Source organism: Rana temporaria, chromosome 1 (genome assembly GCF_905171775.1).
Source record: "Rana temporaria chromosome 1, aRanTem1.1, whole genome shotgun sequence".
In the NCBI taxonomy this organism is placed as follows: domain Eukaryota; kingdom Metazoa; phylum Chordata; class Amphibia; order Anura; family Ranidae; genus Rana; species Rana temporaria.
The window spans coordinates 325,314,602-325,336,944 of NC_053489.1; the positions used below are offsets into that span (position 1 = coordinate 325,314,602).

At 43.8% G+C, this 22,343-nt stretch overlaps 1 protein-coding gene across 1 annotated transcript in view; it reads left to right on the plus strand.

The window, feature by feature from the left end:
- The first annotated feature begins 446 nt into the window (after positions 1-446).
- Positions 447-22,343, plus strand: part of LOC120945925 (prostaglandin reductase 1-like) — a 32,816-nt gene continuing 10,919 nt past the window's right edge. The window contains exons 1-5 of the mRNA XM_040360501.1: positions 447-547; positions 6,755-6,870; positions 7,271-7,316; positions 11,453-11,512; positions 13,012-13,179. Coding sequence (XP_040216435.1) covers positions 6,765-6,870; positions 7,271-7,316; positions 11,453-11,512; positions 13,012-13,179 — 380 coding nt within the window. The 5' untranslated portion in view covers positions 447-547; positions 6,755-6,764. The remainder of the gene's footprint in view (positions 548-6,754; positions 6,871-7,270; positions 7,317-11,452; positions 11,513-13,011; positions 13,180-22,343) is intronic.

The following is a 22,343-nucleotide window of genomic DNA, read 5'->3' on the forward strand; positions in this document are numbered from 1 at the left end:
TTTAGCTTGCATATGTGTGTGTGTGTGGGGGGGGGGGTTTGTTATTTAATATTTAAATTTTTGCGCTGATTGCACTTCTTGCTTCTTATACATCCATAGGAAACCATGTTAAATGTGTGTTTCTGCAAAACTGAAAACGCACTAAAAAATGCATAGGTGTGAATCAGGCCTTAGTAAATCAATACATCTTTCTTTTAAGTCAGATCTTTTTTTTTTTTTATATGCAAACAACATTAAGACAATACAGACAAATTATATGAACAAAATACAACCTTCAGTTAGGTTTTACATCTGCACAAGAGCAGAAAGTGGTTAATAAGTAAACAAAGTGTCATTCTAGTAAAGGATAATCCATGATCTGTGTGTGCTTGTCAGAGGAGGAGATAGAGAAGGGGAGTGAATACTGGTGATTGCGAATGAGAGAGGGAGGGAAGGATATTCTCAGGCTTGTATAATAGCCGGCTAAACCCTCACTTCTGCATTTTTACTTGCTCACTCACTGACCAACAAGGAAATCTATTCACTACTATACAGAAGCGTCCCTCAAGTAAGTGTCATGCTTCTTCCTTCCTGGAAAGCTGCCTCTGCAGGGAATATAGTGTGCTTGCTACCTCTTTGCCAGCACAGGCCTATCTGCTGTGCAATCATCAGAACTTAATCCTTTTTAGCTGCTAAAAAAAACTCTAATTTCAAGGGACACTCCCCGATCATGAGGAATCTTTCCCTGAAAATGATCTGTTTTTGTCCCTCTTTACAGGTTATAATAATAGATAATAGTAGCTTTATAGAATTGTATGCAGACTGCATGTGCTTTCTAATCCAGGTTTGTCTCCATGGCAGGAGATAATTGCAATCTGAGATATGATCATGACAAGCTAATTTATACAATTACAAAAAAAAACTGTGTGAAAATTTTGTTTTCAAATGTTGGTAGCCCTAAGGTCTCATTTACAATTATAGCTGGGGGAATAAATATAGGTATTGGAGGTGCAGATTTTCCGCCTCCTTAACCACTTAACCACTTGACCACCAGGCCTATTCTGGCACTTCTCTCCTTCATGTGAAAATCACAATTTTTTTGCTAGAAAATTAATCAGAACCCCCAAACATTAAATATTTTTTTTTAGCAGACATCCTAGGGAATAAAATGGCAGTCATTGCAATACTTTTTGTCACACCGTATTTGCGCAGCGGTCTTACAAGCGCACTTTTTTTGGATAAAAATCACTTTTTTGAATAAAAAAATAAGACAACAATACATTTTGCCCAATTTTTTTATATATTGTGAAAGATAATGTTACGCCGAGTAAAATGATACCCAACATGTCACGCTTAAAAATTGCGCCCGCTCGTGGCATGGCGTCAAACTTTTACCCTTAAAAATCTCGATAGGCGACGTTTAAAAAATTCTACAGGTTGCATTTCTTGAGTTGCAGAGTAGGTCTAGGGCTAGAATTATTGCTCTCACTCTAACGATCGCGGCGATACCTCACTTGTGTGGTTTGAATACCGTTTTCATATGCGGGCGCTACTCGCGTATGCGTTTGCTTCTGCGCGCGAGCTCGTCGGGATGGGGCGCTTTAAAAAATTTTTTTGGGTTTTCTTATTTATTTTTATTTAGTTTTATAATTTTTTACACTGAAATAAAAAAAAAAAAAATTGATCACTTTTATTCCTATTACAAGGAATGTAAACATCCCTTGTAATAGAAAAAAGCATGACAGGTCCTCTTAAATATGAGATCTGGGGTCAAAAAGACCTCAGATCTCATAATTAGACTTAGAAAATAAAAATAAATAAAAATGTCATTTTTTCAAATGACAAAAAAAAAAATGTTTCTTTAAGAGGCTGGGCGGGACTGACGTTTTGACGTCACTTCCGCCCAGCAGAGCTATGAGGACGGGTGAAGGAGATTTCTCCTTCAGTCCCGTCCCCGCTCAGCTGCCGGACACATCCGATCCCCCTCCGCCGCTACCGACGGCTCCGGTAAGCGGCGGAGGGCGCGGGAGAGCGGCGGGAGGGGGGGGGCCCCTCTCCCGCCACCGATAACGGCGATCTCGCGGCGAATTCGCCGCGGAGACCGCCGTTATCGTGTACACCACCGCCCCCTGAAAAGATGAATATCTCGGTTGTGGCAGCAGCTGCTGCCGTTATCGAGATATTCAACTTTAAAAACAGGACGTCTTTTTGACATGGGGCGGTGGTCAAGTGGTTAACCACGTATTATTCTACCTATTTTTGGTAAAAAAAAATCACAATAAGCGTTTATCGGTTGGTTTGCTCAAAATTTATAGCGTTTACAAAATAGGGGATAGTTTTTATTGCTTTTTTTTTTTATTTTTTTGTGACTGCGACATTATGGCGGACAATTTTGACACATTTTTGGGACCATTGTCATTTTCACAGCAAAAAATGCATTTAAAATGCATTGTTTATTGTAAAAATGACAATTGTAAAAATGACAATTGCAGTTTGGGAGTTAACCACAGGGGGCGCTGATGGGGTTGTGTGACCTCGTGTGTTTACAACTGTAGGGGGGTGTGGCTGTAGGTGTGACGTCATGGATTGTGTCCCCCTATTAAAGGAATGACACGATCGATGCTGCCGCCACAGTGAAGAACGGGGAAGCCGTTTACACATGGCTCTCCCCGTTCTTCAGCTCCGGGGACCGATCACGGGACTCCAGCGGCGATCAGGTCCCGGAGCTTCGGATCGGGTCGCGCCCGCAACCCACGGCTGGGTACTAGTACAGGACGTACCTGTACGTACATGTTCCCAGCCGTGCCATTCTGCCGACGTATATGTGCAGGAGGCGGTCCTTAAGTGGTTAACTGTACATGCTGGACGTATGGTGTGATGCAAATGTGATGCTTTATGGTTGTGTCAAAAAAAAGAATAAAAAAATCCCCATGTTTGTTGGGCTGTGTGGTGTGTGTGTGTGTGTGTGTCATTCATGTGATTGTTGTGCTTTCACCAAATCAACTGCTCTATGAAAAGAGATCCACTGCAGATCACTTTGAGCACTCAGGCTGGATTCACACCTATGCATTTAGTGCTTTTTGCAGATTTGGACTATAGTCCATTTAACATGGTTTCCCTTGGAACATGTTCTGTAGTGTAAATATGCAAAAAGCACTAAAAATGCATAGGTGTGAATCCAGCCTAAAGTGGTTTGCTGCAATAAAGATGAAAATGTACTTCCTGGTAGGGTTGTTATAACATCCCTTTAAACCCGAACACCTATGAATTACACAGGTTCTAAGGCTAATTTAATACAGATAATGCACCAAGTGAGTTTAAAGCGGATCTCCACTCTAAAGTGGAGTCCCGCTGATCGGCACCCTCCCCCCCTCCGGTGTCACATTTGACACCTTTCAGGGGGGAGGGGGGTGCAGATACCTGTCTACAGACAGGTATCTGCACCCACTTCCGGCCCTACGATACGGGCAAAGGACGGGTTTTTTCTCCGCTTCCCGTCCGTCCCCCGTTGTATGCTGGGAACACTCGGCTCCCAGCACACAGCGGGAGCCAATCGGCGGGCGCAGCGCGACTCGCGCATGCGCCGTAGGGAACCGGGCAGTGAAGCCGGAGCGCTTCACTTCCTGGTTCCCTCACCGTGGATGGAGGGGGGAGCAGCAGGGTGACGAGCGATCGGCTCGTCATCTGCTGCGATCACCGCTGGACTCCAGGACAGGTAAGTGTCCTTATATTAAAAGTCAGCAGCTGCAGTATTTGTAGCTGCTGGCTTTTAATATATTTGTTTAGTGGCACATCCGCTTTAATTACCACCTTAATCAGCCACAGAACAGTAATTCATATGTGTTTGGTTTTAACCACTTCCATACTGGGCACTTAAACACCCTCCTGACCAGACCAATTTTCAGCTTTCAGGGCTCTCACACTTTGAATGACAATTACTCAGTCATGTCCTTTTTTTTCCCACAAATAGAGCTTTCTTTTGGTGGTATTTGATCACCTCTGCGTTTTTTTTTTTTTTTTTCGCTATTAATGAAAAAAGACCGAAAATTTGGAAAAAAAAATGATTTTTTCTTAGTTTCTGTGATACAATTTTGCAAATTATTAATTTTTCTTCATAAATTTTGGCCACAATTTATACTGCTACACGTCTTTTGATAAAAAAAGTTTTAGAGTCTACAAGCTATAGTGCAAATCATAAAAAATTATCACATCTGATCACACCTGATGTACTGAAGGCCTCTCATTTCTTGAGACCCTAACAAGCCAGGAAAGTACAGATGGCACTGATGAGGTGGCACTGATGAGGTGGCACAGATGGCACTGAGATGGGTACTGATGAGATGGGTACTGATGTGCACCGATGAGGCCTGTGTACTGGTGGACACTAATGAGGCGGCACAGATGGCACTAATGAGGCGGCACAGATGGCACTAATGAGGCGGCACAGATGGCACGGAGATGGGTACTGATGAGATGGGTCCTGATGTGCACTGATTGACTGTGGCACAGGTGGGCACTGATGAGGTGGCACAGGTGGGCACTGATTGCAGATGTGCACTGAGGTGGCACTGGTGGGCACACGGTGGTACTGTGGTGGGCACACGGTGGTACTGTGGTGGGCACACGGTGGTACTGTGGTGGGCACTGTTGTACTGTGGTGGGCACAGGTGGTGGCACTTGTTACTCACTTTTTTTTTTTTGCGCTGGTTACTTGGATTTCTCTCCCTCTCCCTCCTCACACACGCTGTCTGTGTGAGGAGGGAGAGCCGGCAATGAGAGATGATCTCATATGTTTACATATGAGATCATCTCTCATTGGCCGCACAGATCGCGCTGTAAATAGCCGCTGTGATTGGCTATTTACCGCGATCTGTGTTAGGCTGTGTCCAAGGGACACGGCCAGCACAACAGTTCCCCGCTGCGCGCTCGGGAGCGAGCAAAGGGGTGGCCGTAAAAAGACGGCCTGTTAGAGATTGAGAGTCGCGCTGCGGCTAGTGGTTAAAGGAATGATGTAGCAACTTTACTTCCTAGTGAATTATAACAAGTACTAAATACAACAAATTTTGCATAAAGATAAGTGCCATTTTAATCTGTACTTGCTGCATACAAATGCAAGATAACATGTATTGTAATTCGGCTTCTAGTTTCTACGTGTTTGTGATATGGAGCTTTTCATATGTGCTGCAGCGTTGTATGAAAACCCATACATCAAAAACATTAACAGGTGGATTGCATTTGCTGTTAGTATTCTGCTGGGACATGCGTGTGCACCTGCTATTGTGGATTGGCATGACACCTGCATTGAACAGGTCATGTAATTGCTGTTTACAGTTGTAGCACACACCCCGCAGGGGCTGCTAGTTTGGTAATTCCTCAAGTGTTCTCCTGCTTCAACTGAATTGAGGGATGTAATACCTTGACCACTCTGACACTTACTTCAGGCTGGTTTCACACAGGCTTTCTGTTTAGGACCGCCTGTCAGTTTTTCAGGCGGACCTGATTGGACCATCCCTAGCTCTTTATGGAGCAGAGGATGTCAGTGGAGATGTGTCCACTGACACCCACCAGCATCCGATCCAATACTGTCTGCCAAAAACCTTGGCTCTAATGGAAAACGGACAGGCAATCCATTTCCAACTGACAGCCTCATAGAGAACAGTGGGGGCTGTGTCTGCTCTGCATAATAGAGTGGACACGGACTTGTCCTCCACCTGCTCAGCGGAGAGATCCCCTGCTGAGCAGGAGTATGCAGACTACGGACAAAGCCCATGTGAAACCAGCTTGCATGAATAAACCGCAGCAGTTTAAAATGACCTTGAGTATATTGAAGGTAAGTGAGTCAGCAAAGGCAAGGTTACACAATAGTGAGACAAGTGCTAATAATTAAGACAAGAGGAGACTGCAATTTTTCTTTTAGTTTTTTTTTTTTTGCTAGCTTACTTGGGGACCTTTGACGAACAAGTGGTGAATCTTGGTTGGGTCCTGCAGTCCTTCTAGAGCTGTTTGTAAGGTGATAATTTAGAAAAACTATTAAAGGGGCTCCTGGATTCCGATAACCAACGCCCAGGGTTGTCGGGAAGAGGCCCTGTCCTCATCAACATGGGGACAGGGTGCTTTGAGGTGGGGGGCTGCACCTACCCCCCCCTTGTTGAGGGCATGCGGCCTGGTACAGCTAAGGAGGGGGGGCACTCGCTCGTCCCCACCCCCTTTCCTGACCGGCCGGGCTGCGTGCTCAGATAAGGGATTTATTTTTTATTTTTTTTTTGCCGTACTGGGGTTCCCCTTAAAATCCATAGCAGACCCAAGGGCCTGGTATGCTCTTGGAGGGGGAACCCATGCCAGTCTTTTTATTTGAAATTTGGCTTGGAGTTCCCCCTCAAGATTCATACCAAACGCAGCTGACAGTGCACTGCGGTTATGCGCCAGATTGCACCTGGACGCATTCAATTCAATTTTTCGATTCACACAAAACCGCAGGTAACCGCAGTGTGTGAAGGGTGTCATAGGAAAGCATTGTGTGCTTCTAGCTGTGTTAAAATCCACAGCTGAAAGCACCATTCTATCTGTCCGTGTGAATGGGGCCTTAAGACTGTAAGCTACAATAAACATATTTTTTTTTTTTTTTTTTTTTTAGTTTTTATATATGCTTTGTCCACCACCTCCTGCTTAGATTATAAATGGTGTCATTTAGGACCATTGTTATCAGATTCACTGACCTATAAATGATTCGATCATGCAACATGTCTCATTTGAATAATTTTATCTTGTATGATAGGTCAGTAATTATGGTTGTAGCAAAGTCATGGACACTGGTGAAGCACTTTGATGGTGCCCCAAAACCTGAAGATTTCAAGCTGGTTGAAAAGGAGCTTCCAGCACTCAAAGATGGAGGTAAGACTTCTGACTTATTACTTTATTATCTATAACCAATAATTGCATGCGACTATGCACAGAATAAAACGATTGATACATTAGTATGTTTGTGTCATCATAAATGAAATGTGCTTTCCATAAGAGACATGCGATTTTTCTTTTACCTTTTACACAAAAGAAAATGTAATTGCACTGATTATAAATTCTAAATAAATGGGAACAAAAGTCATTGCATATTTTATTGTGTTACCACAACTCAAATCCAGAGAACCAAGGTTGGACTGTGCTGTATATTCTAAGATTCAATAGGAGCTGATTAATTACAAAAGCTGTTTTTCGTGAACCATAATCTTATTTAATGCTTTTGTATACCAGTAACTAGGACTTGATCTATTTATTTTTGTTTCTTTCATTTTAGAATTGTTGTTGGCATCTGTATTTTTGAGTGTGGACCCATACATGAGGTAAATTATATCAACAGACAAAGGGGGTGTTGTTTTTTTATATATATATATTTTTTAAATGCTATGATTCATAAGAGACCTAAGCCGGCTTCTTTATAAGGTTAGATTAATACTAACATTATGTTAAAGTGGATGTAAACCCTTTTTTTTTTTTTTTTTTTTGAATGTCACAATGTAGAGTATAAGATTTCCTATCATCTGTGCCCAGTCTTGCCACACAAAGTAAGTCCAGCTCTGAGCAATCCTTTTTTTATTGTTCAGTGAAATAAAACGGACTTGCAGAGAATAACCTTAGTCCGTTCTGCCCCCCCTTGCTGTGAATGACGGGTTATTTACATCTCATGCACTAGCCTGGAGACAGGCTTTATTTTTTAATTCCCACCCCCCCACTGCTTTTCTGAAGTCATGTGGTTAGTTTTCTGGATTTTGACTGGATGTTGGTGATAGTAGCAGAATTTTAGTGTAAGGAATGCACAGGAAAAAATGCATGTTGACAAGGAGTGTAAAGGAGGGCGGGGCGTCTACTGACATCAAGACTCGGCAGTTTTTCAGCCCCCAATTCAGATTCCCAAGAATTTTGCGATGAATTGTCGGATTTCTTCATCAACAAAATTGAGGGAATCCGGGAAAGCATTCTGCAAAACAATACCCCCTTCAACCCCCCCCCCCCTCAATCAACCATACAACACCCACGAAAACTTTCCACAGTCAACAATGTTCACTCTGGAACCCACTTCCATCGATGCCACAAAAACTATCATTGGTACTTTGCAAAACAGCACAGCACCTAATGATATTATCCCTACTAAACTGCTGAAGGAATGTGCCGACATCCTGGCACCACCTATCACGCAGCTTATAAACCAGTCATTTAAGGAAGGCACAATGCCCTCCCTGCTGAAAGAGGGCACAATCCAGCCCATCTTGAGAAAACCTACCCTAGACCCTAAGGACCCAACCCATCGCCGTCCCATAACAGGCCTAAACGTTCTCTCCAAGGTAATGGAAAAAGTAGTGGTACAACAGCTGCAACAGCATCTAGATACCCATAATCTACTCGATCCATTTCAATCAGGTTTCCGTCCCGGTCATGGGATGGAAACAGCATTACTTAAAATATGGGACGACGCTCTTGAGGCCGCAGACGAAGGAGAATCCTGTCTCATGGTTCTGCTGGACCTAAGCGCAGCCTTTGACACGGTAGACCATAAAATGTTACTGACGCGGCTGGCTGAGGTAGCCAGAGTCGCAGAAGGTGATTTACCATGGTTTTCCTCCTTTCTAGAAAACCGATCACAAACAGTGAAACTGGGATCTTTCACGTCTGAAAAACGCACGGTGTCATGTGGAGTCCCCCAAGGATCCCCCCTGTCGCCGGTGCTTTTCAACATCTATCTTCGCCCTCTCTTTGAAATCATCAGTAGCCAAGAACTACTTTATTACTCATATGCAGACGATACGCAATTGTATTTCCGCATCTGCAACAAAAAGGATCATCATCTCAGTTTAGAGAAATGTCTCTCTTTGATAGAAAACTGGATGACTAAGAGTTATCTTAAACTCAATAGCTCTAAAACAGAACTTCTCATGTTTCACGCCAGACGCAAAAATCGACTGGCACCAACCTGGACACCCCCGCCCATTCTGGGCCAAATCATCACCCCTAGCTCCAAAGTCAAAAGTCTCGGGGTCATCTTCGACACCTACATGACAATGGATGCACAAATAGGGTCAGTAGTCAGCAGATCTCACCATCTGTTGAGCCTACTACGCAGACTTATTCCATTTATTCCCAAAGAAGACGTAGCAGTCGTGGTGGGAACAATTGTGAACTCCAGACTGGACTATGCTAATGCCCTCTACCTCGGGCTCCCAAAGTACCAAATCTCTCATCTGCAAGTCGTTCAGAATACGGCCGCCAGACTTGTGACTGGGAAAAAACCCTGGGAATCAATCTCACCTTCGTCGAGAACCCTTCACTGGTTGCCAGTAAAGGACAGAATTGCTTTTAAAGCACTCTGCCTGACACATATGTGCATCCATGGGAAGGCTCCGCAATATCTTTGCGACAAGATAGAACTCCATAATTCCAATCGCGTTCTGCGATCCACCGACCAAAATCTGGTCAAGATACCTAAAGCAAGATACAAGTCCAAAGGAGAAAGAAGGTTTGCTTTCCAAGGTCCTAGACTATGGAATGCTTTACCAACCAGAATTCGGTTGGAGGAAAACCACCTGGCATTCAGAGGACGGATCAAAACTCTACTGTTCTGATGTCAAGAGACAGGAACAACAAGCGCCCAGAGGCGATTCAGTTCGCATGTGCCGCGCTATATAAGTCTTTCATTCATTCATTCATTCATTCATTCATTCATAACAGAGGGGAGACATTTGACAGGTAAGGATACATGCATGAGGCATGTATATCCTTATAGATCAGCAGTAGTTAGAAAAGATGAGAGCGGGTCTACATCCACTTTAACTAGGTATGTCAGTCTGCTATATCAAAAGTTTTATAACTTTGTAGCCATTCGGTAGTACAGGGTTTCTCCAAACTTTCTAAACTAAGGGCCAGGTTGCAGTCTTTACGGCTTTAAATGGGCCAGGACTAAAGAAATGCCATGGTGTCAGTGGGAGTAACCAGTGCCCTATGATTGATTTCAGTGGGAAGATTAGTGCCCCATTGTTGGTGCCGTAGGAGAAATCGTTGGTATTCAAGGGGGAATGGTGCCATGTTAGTGGGAGGATTAGTGTCCCATGATTGGTGTCAATGGAAGGAATGCTGTCCCATCATTGGTGTCAGTGAGTGCCCCATCAGTGGTGTCAGCGGGGCCAGGTAAAGGTAAGCAAAGGGCCATATCCGGCCTGTGGGACACAGTTTAAAGCCACTGCTGTAGTAGATCTGGAAGGTGGTCAACTTCTACAACTGAACAATTGCAAATATGAGGGCTGAACACTTTTTTTGCATATTGGTTGTAGAATTGACGTGCATATATTCTGAACAAATATGTTGCAGCTTATTAATTCTTAGATGTGATGGTTGCATTATATATTTTTTGTTTTTTTTTGCAACCCTAAGTGTCGGTTCACACTACAGCGACTTGGGATCCAACTTGTAAGTCCTCAAGTCGCTGGACATAAAGGCCATGGAAGTGAATGAGAGCCGTCGTAATGTACACTACTGAATTCGCTCCGACTTCAGAAAAGGTTCCTGTACTACTTCAAGGCGACTTGTACACATAGGGCCAGATTCACAAAGAGATACGACGGTGTATCTACAGATACACCATCGTGTCTCTGACTTACACTGGTCCTATCTATGCGTCTGATTCATAGAATCAGGTACGCATAGATATGGCTAAGATCTGACAGTGTTACACTGTCGGATCTTATTTTCAATTTGAAAATGGCGCCGGGGGGCGTTCCCGCTGATTTACGTTGAATAATATGTAAATCAGCGAGATACGCAAATTCACGAACCTTTACGCGGACCCGACGCAGTGTTCTTACGTCGTTTCCGTAGCGGCTTTCCCAGCGTATACTTACCCCTGCTTCGATGAGGCGCAGCCAATGTTAAGTATAGCCGGCGTTCCCGCGTCGAATTTGAATTTTTGAACGTCTTTTGCGTAAGTCGTTCTTGAATACGGACGGACGTCGTTTACGTAAGCGTCGAAACTACTGACGTCCTAGCGACGTCAGTGGGAGCAATGCACGCCGGGGAAATTTCGCGGACGGCGCATGCGCATTTAAATTGGCGCGGGAATGCGCCTGATTTAAATAGTACACTCCCCCTAGAATTTGAATTCCGCCGGGGGATTTGCGATCCGCCGCCGCAAGTTTGGAGGTAAGTGGTTTGTGAATTACCCACTTGCCTCCCAAACTTGCGGGAGCGGATCTTAAATCACGTAGATCGAGCGGATCTATAGATCTGCTGATCTACGTGAATCTGGCCCATTGATTTCAATGGAAGTCACCTCCAAGTCTGATCTCCATGTGTATGAAGCTTTATAGTGGATTGTGTGAATAAATATCTGATTTTCATAATCTATAGTTAATTGCGTTGACATTTTGTGTACTTTGGTGAATTTTGAGTGCTTTGATTTTCTATGTCACATGCCTTGTTTTACATCTTACAGGCCATACAGTGCAAAAATAATGAAGGAAGGGGACGTTATGATAGGAAGCCAGGTTGGCAGGTAAATCATTTTAACCTCCACACAAGGGGGGGATCTGATTATATCTTTTAAAGTGGATACAGGAATGGAGGCCCCTTATTGTGCTACTATGTATTTGAGTTTGGAAATTGAGGCCCCTGCATTACTTGCTTGGCCCCTGTTCATTTCTGCATTTTTTTTCAAACACTGACTAATGAATATGTAATACAGCCTTGCCAGTGATGAGGCAATGAAACCTATCCTATTACATAAGTTGTACCTGTTTATTTGCAGTCTTCTCTGCAGCTGTTTAAAGTCCAGAATGTATAAAGCTTGTCTGAGCTGTCAGAAAAAAGGGGGTGGAGAGCTCTAAGAGCTGATTTGGAGGGAAGGAACACACAACCCTCCAGCCGGTCGTATCTATGCGCCTGATTCATAGAATCAGTTACGCATAGATTTCCCTAAGATCCGACCGGCGTAAGTGTTTTACACCGTCGTATCTTAGGCTGCATATTTACACTGGCCGCTAGGTGGCGCTTCCATAGATTTACGCAAGGAATATGCAAATGAGCTAGATACGCCGATTCAGAAACGTACGTGCGGCCGGCGCATTTTTTTTTACGTTAGGCTTTTTTTGGCGTATAGTTACCTCTGCTATATGAGGTGTATCATATGTTAAGTATGGCCGTCGTTCCCGCGTAGAGTTTTGAAAATTTTACGTTGTTTGCGTAAGCCGTTCGCGAATAGGGCTGGACGTAATTTACGTTCACGTCGCAAGCAATGACGATTTGCGGCGTAATTTAAAGCATGCGCACTGGAATTTTTTCACGAACGGCGCATGGGCAAATACGCAGGGTCACAGTTAATATACATAAAACACGCCCACATCATCCACATTTGAATTAGGCGGGCTTACACCGACAGATGCGTTACGCCGCCGTAACTAAGGGCGCAAGTTGTTAATGAATACAGACTTGCGTTCGTGTCATTGGATTTGATTGACAGCAGTGGAAGCCAATTGCTACACTGCTATCTATCCAATCAAGAGCCGAGAACCCCAGGCAGAGAGAGTGTGTCACCACCGAGGTCATTACAGGACTCGGGTGAGTAAAATGGAAGGGGGGGGGGGGGTAGGGGGCCAGTCACTGAAGTGTGTGTGTGTGTGTGTGTGTGTGTGTGTGTTTTTTTTTTTTTTTTCACCCAACCACTTAAGTACCGATCCTCTTTCTGATAGATTTTTTTTTTTGCTCTAACATTACTTAGAACACACACACACGTCTTACAAGTGCACTTTTTTCAAGCACTAGTGCATGTCACAGGAGGTAAAAGGGTGTGAGTCGCATGCTCTTCCATAGCCAGGAATAATACTGTATATTTTGTCTGTGGGCAGATAACATATAACATATGTATGTGGTGTTGGGGTGGGCACTAAAAATGTGTGGGGTGTGTTTTTTTTTTTTTTTTTTTTTTTTTTTTTATTTTGCTGTGCTTCCTTTAGTATGTACTGTACACTTCTCTCAGCATTTCTTTCTGCTCTGTAGGGTAACGGAGAGCAAAAATCCTAATTTCCCAGTGGGAGGATTCTATGTTTCAAATGTTGGATGGACAACACATTTCATATCCAATGGCAAAGGACTACTTGCATTACCCTCCAGCTGGCCTGAATCTCTGCCTAAATCGCTGGCACTTGGAGCCGTTGGCATGCCTGGGTAAGTTGTACTTAACACTACTTTTATTTATTTATTTTTTATTTTTTTTTCATTTTTCTCAAATAAAAATATAATCCATATTTGAAAGGTAAAAGGTTTTCTGTTACACAACTTATGACTCTTAATATTCTGCTGTTTCAGCATAAACAAAGGAATGAGAAGGATGTAATGCTGAGCAAAGGTGTTAATATAGTGGGATGTCCATGCCCATTCCTACAATGTCATGGTGTCTTAACTCCTGCTGATACCACTGCTTCTGGAAAGGAGTTCCACATTCTTACTGTTCTACCACTTCTTTCAGTTTCAATGAATGGCCGTATTTCTTTTCACACTCCCTCCCACTATTGGTGTGTGGTTTTTTTTTCTTTTTCTCCCCCCTATGCTAGAATCACCATAAGGTACTTGTATATTGTGATCATGCCTCTTCTACAGAGAGAATACGTTTTAATGTTTTGTAGTCATTTTTTTTATAACGGAGGCCCACCAATCCCTTTTTTATTTTGTTGAACTGGATGGCATACTCAAGATGCAGCCGGACCAGACTCTTGTAAGTGTCAGAATTATCATTTTTTTTTTTTTATCGCTTGAGTGAATCCCCTATTTTTATGCATGCTAATATTCATCTTGCAGTAGCTTGACATTGCATGCCTTTGCTGAACGTGTCCTCTACTAGGACCCCCAGATCTTTTTACATTTCCCCAGTGGTCAAACCCCCCAAGTCAGTAACTTGCATTCATATTTTTAGTCCTGGGATGCATTACTTTACATTTTGTACATGAAACCTTATTTGCCATGTAGTTGCCCACCCCATTATTTTACTGAGGTCTTCCTGTAAGGATTCCACATCTTGCTGTGAAGTTATTGCCCTGCTTGGCTTTGTATCGTGAGCTAAGCTTATTTATACCAACCTCTGTATAATTTATTCATAAATTATAGAATTGATCCCAGGACAGAGCCCTGGGGTACCCCACTTATTACTAGAACATTCTGAATGCTCACCATTTATGACTACCCTTTTTTACGCGTCCCTATAACCAGTTTTCTACCTAGATACATACCCTATGATCCATGCCGACAAACCTTGGTTTGTAAACGTTTACGGGGGACTGTATCAAATGCTTTTGCAACATCCAAATATGCGACATTCACAAACCTTCCTTTGTCTAGATGGCAGCTCGCTTCCTCATAGAATGTTAACATATTTGTTTTGGCAAGAACAATCCTTCATGAATCCATGCTGCTTACTACGAATGATACAAGAATTTGTTGATAAACTGTATCTAGTCCCTTATCGTCCACTCCAATTTAATACCTATTGATGTTAGACTGACTGGCCTATAGTTTACAGGTACATGTGTCTGTCCTTCCCCCCCCCCCCCCCCCCCCTTTTTATTTTTTTTTTTTTTTCTTTATTCTTGCCACATGGGCTTTTCTCCAATCAGCTGGCACCATTCCAGTAAGTAAACTGTCCAAAACTGAACAGTTAAAGCTAAAACTTTAACCACTTAAGCCCCGGACCAATATGCTGGCTAAAGACCAAAGGTGTTTTTACAGTATGGGACTGCGTCGCTTTAACAGACAATTGCGCGGTCGTGCGACGTGGCTCCCAAACAAAATTGGCGTCCTTTTTTCCCCACAAATAGAGCTTTCTTTTGGTGGTATTTGATCACCTCGGCGGTTTTTATTTTTTGCGCTATATATTTTTTGCGCTATAAACAAAAATAGAGCGACAATTTTGAAAAAAATGCAATATTTTTTACTTTTTGCTATAATAAATATCCCCCAAAAACATATATAATTTTTTTTTTTCCTCAGTTTAGGCCGATACGTATTCTTCTACCTATTTTTGGTAAAAAAAATCGCAATAATCGTTTATCGGTTGGTTTGCGCAAAATTTATAGCGTTTACAAAATAGGGGATAGTTTTATTGCATTTTTTTTTTTTTTAGGTTTAGAGCACAACAAACAACTGTTGGACAATATCACACTATGATTCCGCAAGGGCCCTTGCAGAAATCAGCAATTAATACTGACAATTAATGGTTCATACTGAAGAACGGTACTATTTACTTCAACTAAGGTAGGAAGTCTATGCTTATGAGCTCCCTCTAGCGAGCAGTTAACGTAGAACAGTTAATGTCCATGTTGCGGCCGGTCGGTGCACGTTAAATTTGTAATCCACAAGTGGCTATCGGTGAAAGAATTGCACAACAAAGTATCTGGAACAGCAAACGTTGGTGAACTGATCGCTTGTCAGCGCCAGTCACTTCTATAGAACACTTAAACAGCTAACTGGGCCTCTAAGTTTCAGCTGGAGGCCGAACGTATGCCTGTGGGATGGCACTAAGGTGTCTGTCTAAGTGGAAGTCAAAGAGTTCTCAGAAGGCGCGTTAGTAAAACACCGCTCCACAGCACAAAGGGGTCCCGGACGAGGGTTCTCCACTGTTTCAGTTGTCAGCTGGGCTGCCTCTTCGATCTCCGGGAACACGGGCTGGATACTGGAGTCTTGCTTCCTTCCGGATGGCTGGTCTCTCGGTGGATTTAGGCCCAGGCCTCTGGCCTAGTCGCACGGCTGGGCTGTGTCAGCAGCTCCGCATAGGAGAAGATGCAGGTCCTGAGAGAGCGAGGTGGGCCGCGCCCTCTTAAGTAACCTCCCCCATAAGTATGTGCGGAGGTGTCGCATGTTCCAATGCTGCAGGGCATTATGGGATGTGTAGTCTGTTTCTCCTAAGAGTCAAATGGAGTCCATATCTCCCGCTACTTGCAATCCCATAATGCATAACTCCTTAAAGGTATCTTACATATTTACAAGCGTGAATAAAGTCCCAGCGGAGATGGCCTGTCCTTAGACTGACAGGATGACCCCGCTACACCTGAAACTGCCTTGGTGCGGAAAATGTGATCAGTTACGACACCAGCCATTTGATGGTTTGACAGTTTTGGTTGAGGACACAATCAAATCAAACTTTGTAATTTACAAAAAATAAATACAAATTTACTGCTGGGGCTTTAGCAAAATGGCAGCCTCCAGCAAGAAGAAACAGGAGAAATGCTGGGGACAATTTACAGCAAGCACTATTTTGGTAGCATTATTATTCATGTAACATGTATGTTCCTTGCTAAAGAACAATGGGCCAGATTCACAGAGAGATACGACGGCGTATCTCCTGATACGCCGTCGTATCTCTGTGATCCGCCCGTCCTAACTATGCGACTGATTCATAGAATCAGTTACGCATAGCTAGCCCTAAGATCCGACAGGTGTAATTGACTTACACCGTCGGATCTTAGGATGCAGTACCTCGGCCGCCGCTGGGTGGAGTTTGCGTCGTTTTCCAGCGTCGGGTATGCAAATTAGCATTTACGGCGATCCACGAAGCAACTCGTGTGCGTAACGTCGGTTTTTCCCGTCGCAAAGTTAAGCAATCTTTTTCATTGCTTAACTTTACACCAGCCATGTTAAAGTATGGCCGTCGTTCCCGCGACGAATTTTAATTTTTTTTTCGGCGTAAGTACGTTACGCACGTCACCATTCACAAACACGTTGGGGCGCCGTAATTTCGCGCAAAGCACGTTGGGAAATTTACGAACAGAGCATGCGCAGAACGTTTGGCGCGGGAGCGCGCCTAATTTAAATGGTACACGCCCCATTTGAATTAGGCGGGCTTGCGCCGGACGTCTTTACGATACACCGCCGCAAGTTTACAGGTAAGTGCTTTGAGAATCAGGCACTTACGCTGAAAACTTGCGGCGGTGTAACGTAAACGGGATACGTTACGCCGCGGCGCAGCTACCTGAATCTGGCCCATTGTTTTGTTTTTTTAGATCAAGTTGTTATGAGTAAAGTCCTGCATTAAGGGCAACATAGCATGGGTTTTATGCCCATCTACATGTAAGGTACATATGGGATTTTCTTGTATAAAACCGTATGTACAGCAAGTTTCTGCAAAGCACTTTTTAGGCAGATTCAAGTACCTTTTTGTTAAAGCACCCATCAACTCCATTTTGGAGAGGTTAAACTCAGATCGTATCAGGAGTGCTGGCTGTTGGATTATAAACTGCTTAAGGCTTTAGTAAGCTTCAGTATTACTTGACGTTTGGTAAAATACAGCTAGCAGCTTGTTTAATGTGACATTCAGCACTCCCATTTGGGTATTGTTTAACATCTTACTAGAACTAACAATTGCTTTAAAGGTCTCGGCAAAGCCGTTTAAAACTTGTTTAAAACATTTTTTGTAAATGGTTGCCATATACACTTGTCTTAACATTTCGAAGCATGTTTGTATAATACTTGGGTAAATAACCATGTAAAAAATTAAGTCATTAGTCAGAATGCACCCAATGACCTGACTTCAGTTACGTAAGATATAATCTGTTGCTGTACTTTGCACTACTTTCTTGATTTCTTATCTGCCTCATTAAATAATAGTGAAGCTATCCCAACAATTCAAACCCTTAGGCTGGGTTCACACTATTGTGCTGCATTAACACATATGTTGCTGACACTGCTGCTCAACAGTGAGACCTCGGCCAGACCTAAAGATGTCTTATGCTGCGTACAGTCGTTTTTTGTGATGGGGAAAAAAACGTTATTTTTTAGCATGAAGAAAAACGACGTTTTTCAAACTTCATTTTAAAAAACGACGTTGCCTACACACCATCGTTTTTTCAAAATGCTCTAGCCAAGCGTGGTTACGTTCAGCACGTACGACAGCACTCTGTTCCATTCAAGCTTGCGTCATAACTTGCTTCTGAGCATGCGCGGGTTTAAAAACGTGGTTTTAAACGTCGTTTTAGCCTACACACGGTCATTTTTTATGACACAAAAAACGACGTTTTGAAAAACGACATAACAAATTGAAGCATGCTCAAAAAAAAAAAAAAAATTGTGTCGTTTTTCAGAAGACATAAACGACGTTTCCCCACACACGGTCATTTTAAATGACGTTTTCAAAAATGTAGTTTTTTTTCATCACAAAAAACGACCGTGTGTACGCGGCATTAGGCTTCTTTCACACTATGGATTGTATGTCCGTTTTATAATATCCGTATTACACCTATTAACGGACGTTTAATAACGGATACATACGGATAAATATTTTACCATTCTTCCTTTATTGAAAACGGATAATGTTTATCCGTATATATCCGTATACATCCGTTATATCATTCCTTTCTAACGTCCGTTAATAAAAAACATTTCACCCTTTCTTGAAGTCCAGCTCCAGAAGTCGTATGGATATTCAGGGGAACCCCGCCGTCAATTTAAAACAAAAATGACGTGCGGTTCCCGGTAAATATCCATAACCAGACCCTTCAGGTCTGGTATGGATATTCAGGGGAACCCCGCCGTCAATTTAAAACAAAAATGACGTGCGGTTCCCCCTAAATATCCATAACCAGACCCATTATCCGAGCACGTTGACCTGGCCGGCCGCAGAAAAGAGGGGGGGACAGAGTGCGGCCCCCCTCTCTCCTGAACCGCACCAGGCCACATGCCCTCAACATGGGGAGGATGTCCCCATGTTGATGGGGACAAGGGTCTCATCCCCACAACCCTTGCCCGGTGGTTGTGGGGGTCTGCGGGCGGGAGGTTTATCAGAATCTGGAAGACCCCTTTAACAAAGGGGACCCCCAGATCCTGACCCCCCCCCCCCTGTGTGAAATGGTAATGGGGTACACTGTACCTCTACCATTTCACGAAGGAAGTAAAAAGTATTGTAAAAAAAACACACTGACACAAAAGAATAAAGTCCTTTATTAAAAAAAAAAAAAAAAAACTCCAGCGCTGAAAAATCCACTCGTTCCCGGCTTCCTGCGTTGTCCTGATCCAGCGTCGGGTGATCTCCGCTCCGGCGATGTGAAGATCCATCCATCCATCCGGCGCAGCAGCATCCCGGGCCTCCTCTCACCGCTGGGCACAGCCCAGCGAATGAGCGGCTGAAGCTGTGACATTTCTTATATAGAGGAGGCAGAGCCACCCGTCACGTGACCCTGCCCCCTCTGACGTACCTCTGCTACGTCACTGGGGAAGACCAAGAAGAGGAAAGACCTTTCCTCTTCTTGGGCTTACCCAGTGATGTAGCAGAGGTACGTCAGAGGGGGCAGGGTCACGTGACGGGTGGCTCTGCCTCCTCTATATAAGAAATGTCACAGCTTCAGCCGCTCATTCGCTGGGCTGTGCCCAGCGGTGAGAGGAGGTCCGGGATGCTGCTGCGCCAGATGGATGGATCTTCACATCGCCGGAGCGGAGATCACCCGACGCTGGATCTTCTCGTCGCGGGAGATCACCCGCACCCGTCGCTGGATCAGGACAACGCAGGAAGCCGGGAACGAGTGGATTTTTCAGCGCTGGAGTGTTTTTTTTTTTTTTTTAATAAAGGACTTTATTCTTTTGTGTCAGTGTGTTTTTTTTACAATACTTTTTACTTCCTTCATGAAATGGTAGAGGTACAGTGTACCCCATTACCATTTCACACAGGGGGGGGGGGGGTCAGGATCTGGGGGTCCCCTTTGTTAAAGGGGTCTTCCAGATTCTGATAAACCTCCCGCCCGCAGACCCCCACAACCACCGGGCAAGGGTTGTGGGGATGAGACCCTTGTCCCCATCAACATGGGGACATCCTCCCCATGTTGAGGGCATGTGGCCTGGTGCGGTTCAGGAGAGAGGGGGGGCCGCACTCTGTCCCCCCTTCTTTTCTGCGGCCGGCCAGGTCAACGTGCTCGGATAATGGGTCTGGTTATGGATATTTACTGGGAACCGCACGTCACTTTTGTTTTAAATTGACGGCGGGGTTCCCCTGAATATCCATACCAGACCTGAAGGGTCTGGTTATGGATATTTACCGGGAACCGCACGTCATTTTTGTTTTAAATTGACGGCGGGGTTCCCCTGAATATCCATGCTCAGTAAAATTAACGTCCGTTAACATAACGGACATTTACGGAGACATTTACTAACGTCCATGTGCCATAGACTTCAATGTTAAAATATAACGGACGTTAATATATACGTTACTTGCAACGGACAAAAAATTTACAAAAAATAGTGCAAAACCCGTCACATATTCCGTTATAACTAACGTCCGTATGTTATAACGGACTATTACGGATCTTTACGGAACATAAAAAAATCCCATAGACTTTAATGATATTTTATAAAGGACGTATAACTTCCGTTTTTTAACATTATCTGACGGATTTTAAAACGGATTATTAAAACGGATTTATTTTGTAGTGTGAAAAGGGCCTTACTTGTTGGACATACTAGTAGGACAAGCTCACTCTCTAGGTTGTGAATTTCAGAGTTGGGTTATGCATCTGTTTTGTACAACGTTCTTATGAAAAAGTGATTGAAAATGTACAAAGGGTTTTTATCCTGGCCTGTGACCAGAGGTGTTTGTTTTTTTTACTCTGCATTTGAAAAGTAGGGGAAAGAATTGCCCCTAATCCTATCTATGTACTAAAAGAGCCCATTGCTGCTCTATATTGTACAAGTCACCGTTTATTTATTTTTTACACTGAATACTACAGATGGTACTGTACTTCTAGCCAGTTGCAGCTATGAAAGGTAAAGCTCACATATATGACAACCGGGCAGGGGGGCCATGAGGCAGAGAAGGAACTCCCAAATTCTGGGCACTAAAGTACAGTAGTAATCCCTGCTCTTTATTAAAAAAACATTCCTGGGCCCCATTTGTTTAGTGGGGGCAGAAAGGGGACTATTTAATCACTTTCAGGTTCAAGCGAGGTACTATACCACCGTGTTGACGATTACATTTGAATCCTGGCCTTTTCGAGATCAATGTGCCAGGGCCCGGCCAGGACTTTAATGTAATTGTCAGGAAATGCAGAGGCAGATTACTCTGCTTGAACCCGAAAGTGATGAAATGGTCCCCTGTCTAAATCAACATCAGGCCCCCCCCCTCCCCCCCCCCCGCCCTGTTCCCCTTGCATGAGCATTAGGTTGACCAGATGGTTTAAATTTCAACTCTTGTTAGTTTGTAGTAAAGTCAGGCTGCACAATGTTCTTGCACCTAGTTGCCCTCCCACATATCCAAAATATTGTGGATGGTATCTTTCCTGCTGTATTTTCTGTCCTACAGATTTATTTTAGCTGGGCCTCCTTGAAGTAACATTTGATGTTGCAGCAATACCCTGGACATGTTTGGAGTGACACATCTCAGAGGCATTATTATGGTGGATTAGTGTACATTTGTCACCATCTGAAGAGTTTTCAGAGGGTGTTTGAAAGGCAGTAAGGAAGCACTTGTCTCCTCAACGACATGCACCACCTTGCTGCAACTGCGTTCATTGTACATGCCTGTGAGGTGGCCCCATTCAGTGGAATGGGTTGCATTCCGCCCCCTGAACATGACAGTGGGGGTTCAAAATTTTTATTTATTTTTTGTATACTTCCATTTTCTCCAATCTGTATGTTGCATACTTGAGACCCCTGCATTCTATGTATTACCCTTTCCAGACCACTGAATTGTGATTATTGCCCACTCTTAATCCCTGAACCCTGTATGGTACTCATTCCTGACCCCTGCACATTAAACATTCCCAACCCCTGAACTATGTACATACTCCTGAAACTGCAGTGTGTAAATTACATACTCCTGACCCCTGCACTCCATACATTGTATATTCTTGACACCTGAACATACACCTTATACCTGCACTCTGTACAGAGTTCACGCTGCCTCCTTCTCTGCTGGATGCCTGCAGGCTAGTGGGAGGGATGGGTCCAGCTCAAGCCCCACCCCTGTCAGTTATACCTCACAGGGGGGCCCCATGATGTCTAATAGCTGTTCTGCATGAAAGCCTTATGGTCCTATATTTGGCCCACCTCTCCCCTTGGTTTTTCAGAGCACTTTCCACTCTGTACATTTTTTAACAAGACCAGGCATTCTATGGTGTGTGTTGTCAATGACACTAGTACTTCAGTGTATGAGGGCTGCAAAGCACAGCAAAGGCTCTAGTGCAGGGCTCTCCAAACTGCGACCCTTTGCTTGCCTTTATCAGGCCCTTGGGGCACAATCCCTCCCACTGATACGAGACCCTATTCTGCCATCTGACAATGGAGCACCATTTCTCCCACTGACACCACTAATGGGGCACTATTCATCCCTATGATACCAGCAATGGGTCACTATTCCTCCC